The sequence below is a fragment of the Oryza brachyantha genome, chromosome 3, assembly GCF_000231095.2.
Source record: "Oryza brachyantha chromosome 3, ObraRS2, whole genome shotgun sequence".
NCBI classification, from domain to species: Eukaryota; Viridiplantae; Streptophyta; class Magnoliopsida; order Poales; family Poaceae; genus Oryza; species Oryza brachyantha.
Window position 1 is genome coordinate 5040111 of NC_023165.2, and position 14814 is coordinate 5054924.

The 14814-nt window shown below is 41.5% G+C and overlaps 2 protein-coding genes across 2 annotated transcripts; one reads left to right on the forward strand and one right to left on the reverse strand.

Moving 5' to 3' along the window:
• The first annotated feature begins 1131 nt into the window (after positions 1 to 1131).
• LOC102702741 (probable mitochondrial-processing peptidase subunit beta, mitochondrial) lies at positions 1132 to 5352 on the forward strand. The gene is made up of 9 exons (XM_006651101.2): positions 1132 to 1954; positions 2509 to 2673; positions 2779 to 2916; positions 2990 to 3141; positions 3243 to 3351; positions 4052 to 4150; positions 4237 to 4302; positions 4388 to 4495; positions 4946 to 5352. The coding sequence occupies exons 1-9, from the start codon at positions 1277 to 1279 to the stop codon at positions 5030 to 5032; spliced, it is 1602 nt and encodes a 533-aa protein (XP_006651164.2). The 5' UTR covers positions 1132 to 1276; the 3' UTR covers positions 5033 to 5352.
• Positions 5353 to 6024: 672 nt separating this feature from the next.
• Positions 6025 to 14562, reverse strand: LOC102703023 (beta-glucosidase 6). The gene is made up of 13 exons (XM_006651102.2): positions 14172 to 14562; positions 11484 to 11550; positions 10149 to 10207; positions 9903 to 9978; positions 9661 to 9732; positions 9494 to 9581; positions 8759 to 9014; positions 8515 to 8630; positions 7985 to 8208; positions 7454 to 7485; positions 7250 to 7352; positions 7046 to 7154; positions 6025 to 6480 (listed from the first exon to the last, which is right to left on the reverse strand). The coding sequence occupies exons 1-13, from the start codon at positions 14340 to 14342 to the stop codon at positions 6306 to 6308; spliced, it is 1548 nt and encodes a 515-aa protein (XP_006651165.1). The 5' UTR covers positions 14343 to 14562; the 3' UTR covers positions 6025 to 6305.
• Positions 14563 to 14814: the final 252 nt, after the last annotated feature.

Below are 14814 nucleotides of genomic sequence, written 5' to 3' on the forward strand. Positions count from 1 at the left end.
GGCGTACTAAAGTGGGGCTTATTAGATGATCTCGTGTGTATGTGCGGATACACACCAGAGTCCGGCCGTGCGGTTGAGTCATGATGATGCGATAATGATCTAATAGCAGATAGAGCCCTGTCTCTAGTTGGTTTGATATTATCTCGTGTGATGTACGTATCAAGACTTGTATCATTTGATAATGCCATGTAAATCGATAGAAACATGTGAAGTGTATGGCTAATTCAATAATGAAAAGTTTCATAAGGGGACTGTAGCAGGCTACCATGAGACCTTCTAACAGATTGTGTAAGTCACGGCAAGGGGGCTTTTTCCTGCCATATATAAACGCGTATGCGACGCACGGCGAGGGTGCGATCGTTTATTGCCAGAAAACTCGCATGACAACCAAACAACCCCCTAGTTAATTTGAAGTATTATCAAGTTTTGGCAATGTTTTGATGAGAGGAAACTTCCAGAATTTCCAAAGTTTGGTGGGGTAGCAATAGTGAAATCATGTTTTAGTTTGTTATACGTATTTTGGTAGGGTGAAAATGGCAATAGACCGAACATGCCTATACTCTTGGACATGAAACACACAAGGACACGATCTATCGTTCGTTTCTCGGCTCTATTAGGCCAATCTCCAGGCTTCATGGGGTTTTAATGTCACTAAATGATATGTCACGCAGACAAAAAAAAACAATGTCGCATAAAATTTATGATAAGAGAGATAGTTAAGTTTTATGGGATAAAACTGAGTGTACACAGTTAACTAAACTAGACTATGAAAATGTATTTAAACCTCTACTAGGAGTAATTCATTTCATCTCCACTTATATTGGTCACTTATGTGTAGTATTTAATCGATATATTAGCTTTTAAACCGTGAAGTAAAATTTTAGATGGAGAGTATATCTTTTATCTATTCAAATATGACATGGCATGGTTGGAAACTAACACGATGGAAACATGAACTGAGAATATCCTTAGGCCCAAATAGAGTTCTTGGGCTATAAAGCGCAGCAAATCGAAGTGGACCCACAGCGATGCGACGGCCCAAACTGTTTGCTCTGACTGACAGGTGGGACCTCCGCAAGCTAAGCTCCGCGCACCCAGCCCTTCTCTCTTGGCGCAGCCGGGAATCCCTCCACGCGACGACGCCCTTCTCTCTCTCTCCCTCTATTTCTCCCCATCTCCTCCCCGATCCACCCGTCTCCTCCAAACCCTAACCCGGCTAGATCTCCACCAGCGCCGCCGCCGCCTCCGGCGAGGCCACCTCGCAGATCTCCCCACGATGGCGTTCGGCCGCATCCTCTCCGCCGCAGTGCGCCGACGCTCCGCCTCCGCCGCCGCGGCGGCGGCGGCGGCCGGGAATGCGCGCGAGGCATCCACCGCCGTCGCCGCGGCCCCCGGCGTCATCGCCCCCGACGCGACCCCCGTGCGCCCCCCCGTGATGATGTACGACCGCATCGCCGAGGCCGTCAACGCCAGGCTCCGGCGGCTCGAGCACCCGGACCCCCGCTTCCTCCGCTACGCCAGCCCCGTGCCCGCCCACGCCGACCACACGGCCATCCTCGCGGCGCCGGAGACCCGCGTCACGACGCTCCCCAACGGGCTGCGCGTCGCCACGGAGTCCTCGCTCGCCGCGCGCACCGCCACCGTCGGCGTGTGGATCGACGCCGGGAGTCGGTACGAGACGGAGGAGGCGGCCGGGGTCGCCCACTTTGTCGAGCACATGCTGTTCAAGGGCACGGGTAAGCGCGACGCTGCACAACTCGAGCAGGAGATCGAGAACATCGGCGGCCACCTCAACGCATACACGTCGCGGGAGCAGACGACCTACTATGCCAAAATTCTCGACAAGGACGTGCCACGCGCACTTGAAATTCTCGCGGACATTCTGCAGGGTTCAAAACTGGAAGAGTCCCGAATTGAACGTGAGCGCGATGTTATTCTGCGAGAGATGGAAGAGGTTTGCAGCTTCCTTATGCAATAGATGCTAATTTCCGTTAATTAAATCATCTTGCTTGCGATGGTGGCTGATTTATGTAAAATGTGACTAGTTGATTGGTATTTTGGTCTGTGGTAGATTATACACATTCTATATTATCTCTAGTGACTGATACTTGTAGGCCCATGATAAGTTAGATGAGCTGCATGCAAATGCAGATTCAATATGACTGATGCTGGGTGGAACTTCACCTTATCCTGTTTTGTATGGGTAATTCATTTTTATATGATTCAAAGTGTTCTAGGAGCTTGTTTTTCGATTAGGTACATTAATGCTAGACATATAGACATGTTAATCTTGAAGCTTCCCAGCTGTTTTTATCTTAGTTGCAATGAACAATTTTTCTATAGGTTGTTTCTTTTGCTGTACTATTCATATTGTTGGATTTATCTAATCCTTTGATTGATTAGCTAAGGCACCATGTATCATAATTTAAAAGCTACCTGGCCATATGTTGTCCTGTTTGAGGCTGAGGGGCACTGGCATAATTTGTGATCGTTTCTATCTTATATTAGGTTGAGGGACAACATGAGGAAGTCATATTCGATCATCTCCATGCAACTGCATTCCAGTACACTTCTCTTGGCAGACCGATATTGGGTTCTGCTGATAACGTCAGATCAATCACCAAAGAGGACCTTCAGAAATATATTGAAACACACTATACAGCTCCTAGAATGGTACATGACAATAAATTTAGTGAACTTTTTACATTGTAGATTCATTGCTACAGTAGGATGGACCTTTTTTACTAGTAAATAGTATACACTTCTATATGTTTTCAGGTTATCACTGCTGCTGGTGCTGTTAAGCATGATGATATTGTACAGATGGCAACAAAGTTATTCAATGAACTACCAACTGACCCTACAACAACTGGCATGTTGGTTGCTAAGCAACCAGCCTGCTTTACTGGTTCTGAGGTGTGTTATTCTCAACAATTTACACTTACCTATACTATTCATTGTGAATATATGTCTTGATCCTACTCAACAGGTCCGTATCATTGATGATGACATGCCCCTTGCTCAATTTGCCGTTGCCTTTAATGGAGCATCATGGGTAGATCCTGATTCTATTGCCTTGATGGTCATGCAATCCATGCTTGGGTCATGGAACAAAAGTGCTGGAGGAGGGAAACACATGGGGTATTTTTCCTTTCTCCAGTCCTTGTCTGTATCATTTTTCATATATGCGGTAAATTTTGTTTGTTCTACTGAGTGTTGACCATCCTATATAACTTTTACAGTTCAGAGCTTGTACAACGGGTAGCGATCAATGACATTGCTGAGAGTATAATGGCATTCAATACAAATTACAAGGACACTGGCCTCTTTGGTGTCTATGCTGTTGCTAAGGCAAGTCTTGCTTGTCTAGTTATCAAGTAAAAGTTGACATTAAGTGCTTGAACTGGTCCTATATGTTTTTCGTAGCATTGTATGTCTGATGTGCAAATCCTTGGTCATGCAATCCTCCCTATCCATGTCTATTGTAACAATAATTGTCAGAACCCCTCAAATGTTATGGTTAGAGTAATTGAACAAAATTTCAGGCCTAAAGCCTGCAATGCTCTGCATTTGGCATCTATGGAAGCGCTGTTGGCGTTCCTTGTTTCCATTCTTGCTCCTTGCTCCTGCTTTTTTGCACCATGAAATATTTAATTTGACTGGTAAGATACTTATGGGCTAATGGGTTGCTGAGATGGAGTGGATGTTTTTTTGTATGTTTATGCATTCTGGGAGTATTCTTCCCCATTTTTTAGTTAGCAAGCACCAAATACCTTAGCAAATCATGTAGTCTAGCACAATATCTAAAAAAAACTGTCAAATATGAGCATGCGATATACATGATATTGCTATTCTTTTTTCTTGGGTCCATCTGATCTGACCATTGGATTTTTTAGCACTCGCTAATCTCATGTGATTCTTGGAATGCATAGTAGTATTCTGATCGGATTGGTGCAAATGGTTTTCTAGTGCTACCTCTATAGTGATTGGCATACTCGTTGCATTGTTCAATCTCCTTTTTTATGATGGTTTCATTTGATCTCTTTTGCAGCCTGACTGCTTGGATGATTTGGCTTTTGCAATCATGCAAGAGATTAGCAAACTGTCATACCGGGTTACTGAGGAAGATGTTATCCGTGCACGTAATCAGGTATCTATTTCAATCTGTAATGATGTGGTCAGAATACACTATTCTCTTTAGCTTCACTTTCTCATTGCTTTGGTACGAACTTCCAGCTAAAATCTTCTATCCAACTCCACCTTGATGGTTCCACTGCTGTTGTTGAGGATATTGGCCGCCAGGTATTATTTGGGTCTAGTTATGTGTTGGCATGCCACATTATTGATATGCCGTCCACTCTAGCTTATTGTTTCTCTGTAATCTCAGTTACTCATCTATGGTCGAAGAATTCCTATTCCTGAGCTTTTTGCAAGAATAGATGCAGTTGACGCAAGCACTGTCAAGCGAGTTGCCAATCGTTTCATTTTTGACCAGGTATTTTTTTGGCAAGCATGCAGCATGTATAATGTTTTAATTTTTCAGTATTAAGCAATGATAGCAAATGATTTAAGAAGCTGAACCTACCAAATGCTAGCCACTTCTATTATGCATTTCATGCAGATGAGCATTCTTTTGTCATGTAACTGCCAGTAATCCTCTCTATCACACTAAATCACTGGTTATAGACATTCATGCATTTTCCTTATCATCATACAGGGTACTTAATTGGATAAGTGGTGTTCTTATTGTTTTCAATGCTATTCTTTTACTTTGATGTGAGCGACAAGTTCACATTGTATGAACCCAAGGTGCAAATATGTTTTGGTGGTTTGGGCAAATATTTTGGTTGAACAATGCACATTACATCGTGACTTTAAATTTTGCTCAGTTAACAAATATATTGACGATATGCTAATTCCCTGTGACGGTCCCTTGTTTCTTTAGGATATTGCTATTGCTGCAATGGGACCCATTCAGGGTCTTCCGGACTACAACTGGTTCAGGCGCCGGACCTACATGCTCCGTTACTAGACTTTTCAACCGATGTATCATGTTTACATTCTACAAAGGCAAGATAATTGCCTCTTTTGGCATCAGTATATTATGGCCTCGTCAACGCACATATTTGTGTGCGACGTGGAGGAAATTTTTTTGAGTACCCCTTCCCTTTTCTTTGTTCAAAACCAGCAAAGTTGTCAATAATGATAGGCAAATTCAACTGATTTGGCTTACTTGGGTATCCACCTGGTGTTTCTAAGATGAATCGTAACCCCAACTTTTCTATCTTTTGTTGGAAGATTGCTTTCCTTCTCTTCGAATAATTTGATGGAGCGGCTTGTGTAAAGATGATATAAAGATAGTTTTGTTACGGCTGACTATTGGCGACTACACAATGTGCGAACTGTACTCATATAGTAGTGATCTTTTATTGCCTCTTGGAAACCTGCAGTCTGTTTGTGGTGTAGTATTTGGCCCTTACATGGTATGGTAGAGGTATAGGGAGTTAACCTTTTTTTTTTTTGCGAATCAATAAGATGCTGTTTTTTAATGTAAAATTTGGTATATATAGTTTTTTTAAGCGTAAAATTTATCATAACGAGAGATGGCAATGGGCCTCATGAGACTTGATGGATTTTTACTTTATTAGAAGTTATATGTTGTCTAATTCTCATACCCGTGAGTCTCTTAATGGCAAAAAATCTTTGCTTGGTATGTATATGTGTATAGGTTTGTTTAAGTTATCTTGAATGTTAAAATCATTGTTACATAGCATGATTTTGATAGTTGGTTGTTATGATCGATTAATTGTTGTGCAACATTACAAATGTTCCAAGTTAGTGTTATGGGTATTGGTACGAGGAGAATTTTGCCCTCGTTAACGGGTATAGGTACTAAAGTAAGATTTTTTTAGTTATCGTAATTATGGATTTAAGGTAATAAAATCCGGTACATATGCACCCGTCGTCGGGTAAAGCCGAGTATTTTTTTTTTTCCTCATTCGCAGCTGTAGGCACCCCGGCGACTATCAACAGCCAACAGCACAACGTACGGCAATAAACTCCAAAGAATTTCCAAGGTTGTAATCCAATCTGAAGGTGGCAAGGCTCTTGTCTACCACTACACATCTCCAGTATCCCTTTTCCCTCTACTCGTAGTGTGCTAGCACACGATTCTATCGTACCACAAACAAAAAAAAACCACAAACATAAACATTCGGAGATATATATACCAGACGTATGGGTCTCTCTCTGTGTCTGTGTGTGTACACACATGCACACACGTCATGATGAGGTAATGCACTTTCTTATGTGGAGGTCAACAGAGCCTTGAACCACTGCACCGAGTTCTTGGGGTATCTCTTGAGGTTGTCCTTGTAGTCGACGAAGTAGAGCCCGAATCTCGAGGAGAATCCGGCCGCCCATTCCCAGTTGTCCAGCAGAGACCACGCGAAGTACCCACGCACGTCGCACCCGTCCTCCCTGCAACATCACCAATTCACCGTCCACGGATGAAGTACATCTAAATGGACCATTAAATACAAATGAAATCAAAAACTAATTATAAAGTTTTGGAAGAAATTGTGAGACGAATATTTTAAGCCTAATTAGTGCATGATTAGTCATAAGTGCTACAGTAACCTATATGTGCTAATGACAGATTAATTATGCTCAAAATATGCGTCTTGCGGTTTCTAAGCGAGCCGTTAAATTTGTTTTTTCATTCGTGTCCGAAAACTCCTTCCGACGTCCAGTCAAGCGTTCGATGTGACTGCAAAAAATTTTGTTTTTGCAAACTAAACACACTCTAAAGTTTTGTACACAAGTATCCCCCCAATCCGCTCTAGGTTACCAATATGTTTTGGCTTTTTTCTATATTTATTTATGAACCAACGTTTGTTTTAATTTATTAGTGTCTATATGAATTTAGAGAAAAAAAATTAAAACATCTTATAGTATGAACAGAGTTAATACGTTCTTTTATGTGAATTTAACCATTTCCAATGTGAAATTAGCACTGAGGAATCATGGTGGATGCTGCATGTACTTGATGGAAGCAGCTAGATTGGTGAGGTAGTCATTGTGGTATTTGATCCTCTTGCTGTCCTTGAGGGCGTCCTTGATGGAAATGAAAGGGTTGTTGCTGTCATCCATCCCTGAATCATCAAACTATACACTGTCATAACTCTGAAGTTCATCGACCCGTGTATACCAAAAAAAAATGGATTAACCAGCTGGTCCATGATCTTACCGTTTTCGGTGATGTAGACTGGTGGGCTGTTGTACCTTTCCTTGACGTAGTTCATCAGGCTCCTCATCCCTCTGGGCACAATGTACAGCCATATCGAATTTGCCTGCGAATCGAAACAAACACAAAATCTCGTTCAGAATTCAGCATCGCATTGCAATGATCACAGCGTCGCCAGACTCCATAAGATTGAGGTGCCAAACTCACCCTATCTCCAATCGGCTTCCCGTTCTTGAATGCTGCAAGCCATCACCAAGAAAAGAAATGGGTTATCTTTCCGCTTTTTAAGAAAAAAAAGTCTAGACGTCATATTTATAAATAAAATTTTTATATACGTGTTCCTAGAGATATAAAAGCAAAAGCTGAAAAATAAAAAAACATAAAATTATGCTTGAAATTTCAAATTTTATCCTACAAGCATACTTATAGGTGAAAAGATGGAGATAACATGGGGTGAATGTTTCGCTTTTTTAAGTAAAAAAACAAACACTATATTTACCAATAAAAATAATTTTGTGAATAAACTTTTATGTACATATTATCAGTGATATAAAGTCAAGGCTAGAAAATAAACTTTGACGAAAAAACTTAAAATTGACTCTAAATTTAATTTTAAAATTTCAAATTTAGTTTATAAGAAAAATAGAAACGAAAAGATGAGTGTATATCAGCAATCCACGTTTATACAAGAATTGCATAAAAACGAATGCACGATGGACGAAAGAAGTGAAAACTGACGGAGGCTGACGGTGCCGGTGTCTGCCAAGGTGTCGTTGAGCAACCGGCCGATGATGTTGGTGTTGTTGTGCCTCGTGTAATAGGTGGTGTAGTGGTTTATGCCGACGAAATCCAGCGCCCCCTGCACGAGCGCGGCCTCGTCCGCCGTGAACCTCGGCAGCCTCTCCGCCACCCTCGCCCTCATCGTCGCCGGGTAGTCGCCGAAGAAGAACGGATCAGCAAACCTTCCATTTCAGATTCGATCGTTGGTCAGTCATACACGTGCGAAAAGTCGAACCCAAAATTAATCCACTATAAACGGTATATTTGCAAACGGAAAATAATATATGAATAAAACTTTATATACGTGTTTTTAACGATTTATAAACATATGCTGAAAAATATAATATAATAAAAAACATCAAAATTAATTATAAATTTAAGGTTTAAAAATATTTAAATTTTAATTTATAGGCCTAAATATAAGCGAAAAGACTATCATAGAGATCAAAAGATCAAAGAATAGGTGAAAAAGTGAGGTGGTAGCTCACCATCCGAGCTGAAACTCCTGCGCTCTCTTGGCCGCCTCGATGTCGAGCGTGGTGTTGGACATCGGCTCGAACCACATCACGTCGAACGCAATCCCAAGCTGCCCGTTCTGCGTCGCCTGCAACCTCACGGCCGGCGATCGAAAAACAGAAATCTTATTATCTTTCTCTTTCTCTCGATCTTTTTCGCGTAATTAAACATCGAGTAGATCGATCGACTAGTCGAAAAAATAGCGATGTTGCGCACCTTGTACTTCCTCCGGTAGACGTCGGCGGCGGCGGCGTGGGCGAGGATGAGGTGGTGGGCAACGGTGTAGGGCTCGGTGCCGGAGTTGCCGGCCTTGCAGTAGAGGTGGAGCAGCACGGAGCAGCGGCCGGGGGCCTGGAGGCCGGCGTCGTAGCCCTGGATGGCCACCGTGTGCGGCTCGTTCAGCGTGATCCACCGCTTCACCCTGTCGCCGAACTCCCTGAAGCACGTCTCCGCGTACGCTGCAAAATCATCCCTGCATTTCGGATTCATACGTTCATTTACCGTGTCTTTTCGTTTCTATTCTGTACTTATAACCAAAATTTAAATTTTCAATCTTAACTTTCAGTTTTTTTAACTTAATTTATTTTTTAATCTTGATTTTTAAATTACTAAGAATATATTTTTTTAGAGAATAGTATTTTTTACCTGACATCTATGTTTTAAAATGAATATTTTTTTACTCAACCTCTATAAATAGATATCTGTAACTTTTTTAAATTGAAAACTTAGCCCATTGTAGGAAACTTAGTTCCTTAAATAAGTCAATATAAAATTTGCATATACGAAGATTTGAACGCACCACATTAGATGCATAAAAGCATATATATATATAAATAAATTATTTTTTATTTGTAAATATGTCGTTCGACTTTTTATATGGAAAACTTAACAATCACATGCTTGATTAGCTGAAGTGTAAGTGGTTAACGAAGAGAGCTCACGTGTACTCACACTATCTGCCTGTCAAGCCATCCCGTGTACTTGTCTTCCAGGGCCTGGGGGAGGTCCCAGTGGTAGAGTGTCACATATGGCTGAATCCCTGAAAGATTACACCTTTCAGCAAATTCATAAGCTTGTCTAGCTGACCTGGATTCAGCACTTCAAATCACTGTGCTCACCTTTTGCTAGCAGTGCATTGATCAGCTTGTTGTAGTGGTCGATGCCGGCCTGATTGACTTGACCAACACCATCTGGAGTAAGCACGAGATGAAAAGGCTAATGAGCATGTGAGAGAGACAGAAAAATGCAGGTAAACTGTTCAATCTGAAGAAGCTAGGCGACTGTCTGCACATGTTCTAAGAAAATGAAGCCTGACATCACGGACAATTTTGCTAATTTCTCGGTTTGAAAAAACACCTACTTGGGTAGATTCTTGACCATGCTATCGAGAACCGATACGCATCCATCCCCATGTCTGCCATGAGCTGTATATCCTCCTGGAAATAGTCATTTCGTATGTCATACTGATTGCCACTCTCCTCTTTTGTCTTGGGTTATGCTTATAACTAAAAATCTAAACTTTTTAACTTTAAACTTAAAGTTGATAACTGGATAAGCTACGAATACGTATGCACTCTATCTGACAGACAGAGAGAGTGATATTCACCTCGAAACGATGATACTGATCAACTGCAACATCAGCGTTGCTGAAGTCGGTAATCTTTCCTGCACAAAAACGAGGACAAAACAAAAGTAAAACATTTGCGTTACGGCTGTGACTAGCTTCAACCGCTAGTCCAGAAATCTCCTGGTTAAAGATCAGTTGGAACCAGGCCGCATTCTGAAACTCTGAAACATGAACAGATGCCAACTAACACGACTGTGTTAACACTCAAGTGAGTCTGTATAATTCTTACCCACTAATCTTAGGCTAGATAAATGACCAAAGGTTCAGAGCCACATGAGCACTACCTTTTTTTTTTCTTCTGCATTTTTTTTCTTCTTCTGCCTGTCAATGAGCTACATGTACTCATTGCGGAAGGTTGGTGAGGTGTATCAACTAGCACAATTGCGTTGTTGTTTGCCCCACTATCCAACTTTGGGAGAAGAAAGTTGCAGCAAGCTTCAAGCACTAACTGTACTCGTACATAGGTGCCATGTTTTCAGAGAGACGAGCTATAGCTAGAAGTGGCACGACCCATTGATTTGGAGTCGACTCAAAATGGGAGCTTTCCTTTTGCTACGATGTTAAACCCATGCAACTTATCTTTTCTTTCCTGTTTAAATTTAGAGTTTATTTTAGAGTGTTTTCGCTAAAATTTATTTTCAGCCTTAGCTTTTAAATCACTAAAAATATATATATAAAAGTTTTATTTAGAAATTATTATTTTTATTTGTAAATATACCATTTAGTTTTTTTTCAATCATACCCACGGTAAACATACGTGCTCAGAGATTGCCACAGACGTGCTTGAACTTGACGTTTTCTTTGTAGAAATGCACTAACTTGGTATAGCTAGCAATAGGCAGATTAACCCGGAATGAACTTTGTTGTAGACGTGCTGTATATGCATCTTCACATACTGAAAGAAAAAGGGAATCCAACGTGCAGAAATCTATACACACTTATTTTTCATATGAGTTTTTTTTTTATCATTCTTTAAAAAGTATCTCGAGGTACCACACTTTTTAGTGTAAAATGTGTGGTGCCTTGAGGTACAAAAAATTTGTACTAAAATTATTGAGTTTTACTTCCATCCTTTCTTTTATACCTTAGAGGTACCGGTATATCGCGGTATCAAATTGTTTTTGATCGTCGGATTTAATAGTGCACATCCTACTTAGCTAGATCCAATGATGAGAAACGATTTGGTACCACCTCAAGGTATAAAAGAAAGGATGAGAGTAAAACTTAAAAAGAATAAAAGTAAAACTCAAAATTATTGATACCTTAAGGTACTTAAACAATGGTAAAAAAAGCTCTTTTCATATACATGCATACCGAAGGTGTGTGCGAACGTGTCCCAGATGGTCTGCCCTCTCCCGTCCTCCTTCACAGCTCCCTCGTACTACAAAACATCCATTATTCACATAAGGGAACTCTTCGGAACCCAAAAGTTTTACAGGATTTTCAAATAAATAGTCTAATTTCTCCAATATTTTACAAAATTTCTCTAAATTGAACAGGCTCCAAAACTTAGAATCAGACTCACGATACTACTACTACACGCATGGTTGCATCGTTATTAGTTGGGCCTGGGCTCGCCTATAAGTCGGGTGTGTTAATTTTTTTTTTCAAAAAATAATTAGGTGTTGTTTCATCAAATATGAAATAAATGTTCCATTATTCACTGAAAAATATTTGAATTATACAAATGATGAGACACAATTTAATCATACTTTAAAACATTTTCGTTGTACAGTATGAAACATCAAGTTTCATCTATTGAAATATTATCAGGTCTTATCCATCAAAGATAAAGAAAACAAACGTCATCAAAATAGCCACTGCAACAGTTTAATTTCACACAAAGTAACAACGAAAGTATATTGATAGAAACATAATAAAGAAAAAAGAAAATCAATCTTACTCGCTCAAACTATTTCATTGGAACACTTAGCTCTCATAACTATTTTTTAGCATATTACGAACTAGACTATTAAAAATGAATTAATTTACTCCATGTTACTTCTATTTTATATTTCTCTCTATTTAGTCATACTTAGCTGAAATTTTGTACGTGGACTGAAATATCAAAAAATCAAGAAACAAATCCATATTGTAGAAAATGTAATAAATACAATAATATAATTGGATTGCAGATTGAATAAATATTTTAAAGCTTACAAAACAGCTCACGCATGCACGTATATATGCAAAGTAGCTGCACGGGTAGACTGCAGATGCTCACGGCGCTGCATGTGCGCGGGCGTTTGATCGTGCGGCTTGCGTTGGTCACCCGGGGTAAAACCATTTTCATTTGAAGAAAAGTCTGAATTATGCTCCTGAATTATTAGATGAGTACTATTTACCGTCTGAATCTAAAAAAACTGAACAGTTTTCATCCCAATTAGCAATAGTGGATAGAGAGCCGTTCAAACGGCTTTGTGGTCGGTTTTAGCTTATATTAAATCAGTCTCAATGCATAGTTTTATAACATAGGTACCAAAACTATAAACTAGATAACCGAGTCAGATAAGTTTTATAGAAATGAAACTTCTATCTCATCTCATGAAACTCTCTCATCTAATGACACTATCGAGTCAACAATTTTACTGATGTGACACCACATTTAATGTGCATGACACCTATAAAATATGCATTGAGACGGCCCTGGTAAGCACAACAGTTTTGGCTTATATTAGGTGATGGGCTGCGCGGCGGGCGCGAGGAGGTGGGCGGTGTGGCGCGGAGGCGGAACCAGCCAACTGGCAGGGCGTCAACCAACTGCGAGGTGATCGGAATTCGCGGTAGGCAGCACAGCAGGACAGGCCGCGCCCCAACCCCACGCCCACGACGCTCCCCCGCGTTTTCTGATGATCGCAAACGGACGCTGCACGTGAACCCCTGGTGGTTTGGTTCCGCGGAGTTTTCCATGGCTCGCGCGCGCGCACACCCAGCGCCCCTACCGACTACCGTGGAATGGGTTAAGGTATCAGAGATGTCTGCCTGCTCTGCTTCTTGATCGGCGGCTATCCATTCAGATTTAATTGTTTTTTAAATATTAGAAATTTTATGAGATATTTTGCATTACTTACTATAGAATAGGTAGGTGTGAAATTTAATGGTACCGTCATTAATTACTTCTAGATGAGTATAGATACCGATCCAACGTGTTGTTTCACTTGTTTGGGATAATAAGAAAGAGAAGAGAACAGATGTTTGTATTGCCGTTCTTTTTGTTGGGGACAATTATAGCCCAGTTTATTTTAGACGATGGACATAATCCGATATTTACTTGAATAGAAGCTACATCCAACTATTACCAAGTTTTTGACAAACCAAACGCAAACGATCAAACTAAGAAGCATGCCGAGAAGATGAACTAGGTGCGCAATTCTGCCGTACCGTATAGGCGCGTGCACGGTGAAAGCTATGTCTCAGGTGGACGCCTGCGACGCAGAGATCTGGAACGCCACTGTCCAAAAAGCAAACGGGCAAACCCAAGGACACAAGACAAGAATACAACTTTGTGGGGGCAACGACGAGCTAGACACACACATTCCAGAAAACCAACCAAGTTTTCTTGTTCCGGCGCCTCTTTTCCTTCCAACCTACCTGTACTCATCACTCGCTTCGATCGAGCTCATCGCAGTTAGTTTCATCTAATCATCTCCTCTTGATTAGCTAATCAATACTCGAGTCGTACGCTCGTACAGTCGTACGTGTGTTCACCTCCTGTACGATGTAATCACTAAACGGCACGCAGAAGGATTACTAGCTAGCTAAGTTTTATCTGAAACCGAGCAGCAGGTTCTTGAAAACCGGGAAAAACCACATTTTCTAGCGTAATTTCGTTATCGCTATCTCCTTTTATATTGATGTGATAAAATTTTAAGTGTAAATTTCGGTATCTAGAGGTGTTCTCTTAATGATAATAAAAATGGTCATCATTACTCTTGCAAAAAAAAAAAAAAAAACACGGCAAAGTTACGATCGAGAGGGAGAAATCGGCCGGTCGTCACTAACCTGGTACGCGGCGGAGGCGGTGCCGAAGACGAACCCCTCGGGGAAGCTGCCCCTCGTCAGCCCTCCTCCTCCGCTCTGCTGCGCAATGCATCCTCGCAGTGACGACGGCACGACGCCGGCGACGAGGACGACGACGACGGCGAAGACGACAGCCGCCATCCTCCTCCCCATCTCGTAGAGAGAGAGAGAGACGGAAGAAGCTACGGGAGATCGTGGGTGTGTGGGCTCCAAAGCATACGCCCGCCGTGGTGACGACGACGACGGCGGTGGTGGATGAGTCGACGAGATGGGCGAGTATTTATAGCGACGGAAAGGGAGGCATGCACGCTCCCACTAACCCAGATTCCACGACGGCTCAGTGCCGCCGCCGTCGTGGTGAGCTCTTGCTTTAAGGGAGGGAAGTGTGTGTGCCCGTGCAGCGTGGTTGGTTAGCAGAGAAAATGGAGGAAAACTAACAAACGGAAGTGTGAAGGCTAGGCTAGTGTGGGGCATCAGGATGTCCTTCAGTGCTACTTGCATGATTGATGGATGATGGATCAGTGATTATATCAGTGTTATCATTGGGGTGGAATCAAGCATATTAAATTAATTGTGCTATGAAATGGTGATTGTTGTTTCACAGTAACATGATTGGGGTGTTGGC

What these genes read in the sequence shown, in the direction of transcription:
- LOC102702741 (XM_006651101.2), top strand. Translation starts at nt 1,277, where the DNA reads ATGGCGTTCGGCCGCATCCTCTCCGCCGCAGTGCGCCGACGCTCCGCC. An exon ending in CCTGCTTTACTGGTTCTGAG is followed by an intron (nt 2,917 to 2,989) that starts GTGTGTTATTCT and finishes CCTACTCAACAG; the next exon opens with GTCCGTATCATTGATGATGA. An exon ending in GGAGGAGGGAAACACATGGG is followed by an intron (nt 3,142 to 3,242) that starts GTATTTTTCCTT and finishes TAACTTTTACAG; the next exon opens with TTCAGAGCTTGTACAACGGG.
- LOC102703023 (XM_006651102.2), bottom strand. Translation starts at nt 14,342, where the DNA reads ATGGGGAGGAGGATGGCGGCTGTCGTCTTCGCCGTCGTCGTCGTCCTC. An exon ending in CAGGAGTTTCAGCTCGGATG is followed by an intron (nt 8,209 to 8,514) that starts GTGAGCTACCAC and finishes CTGAAATGGAAG; the next exon opens with GTTTGCTGATCCGTTCTTCT. An exon ending in CACCGGCACCGTCAGCCTCC is followed by an intron (nt 7,486 to 7,984) that starts GTCAGTTTTCAC and finishes GATGGCTTGCAG; the next exon opens with CATTCAAGAACGGGAAGCCG.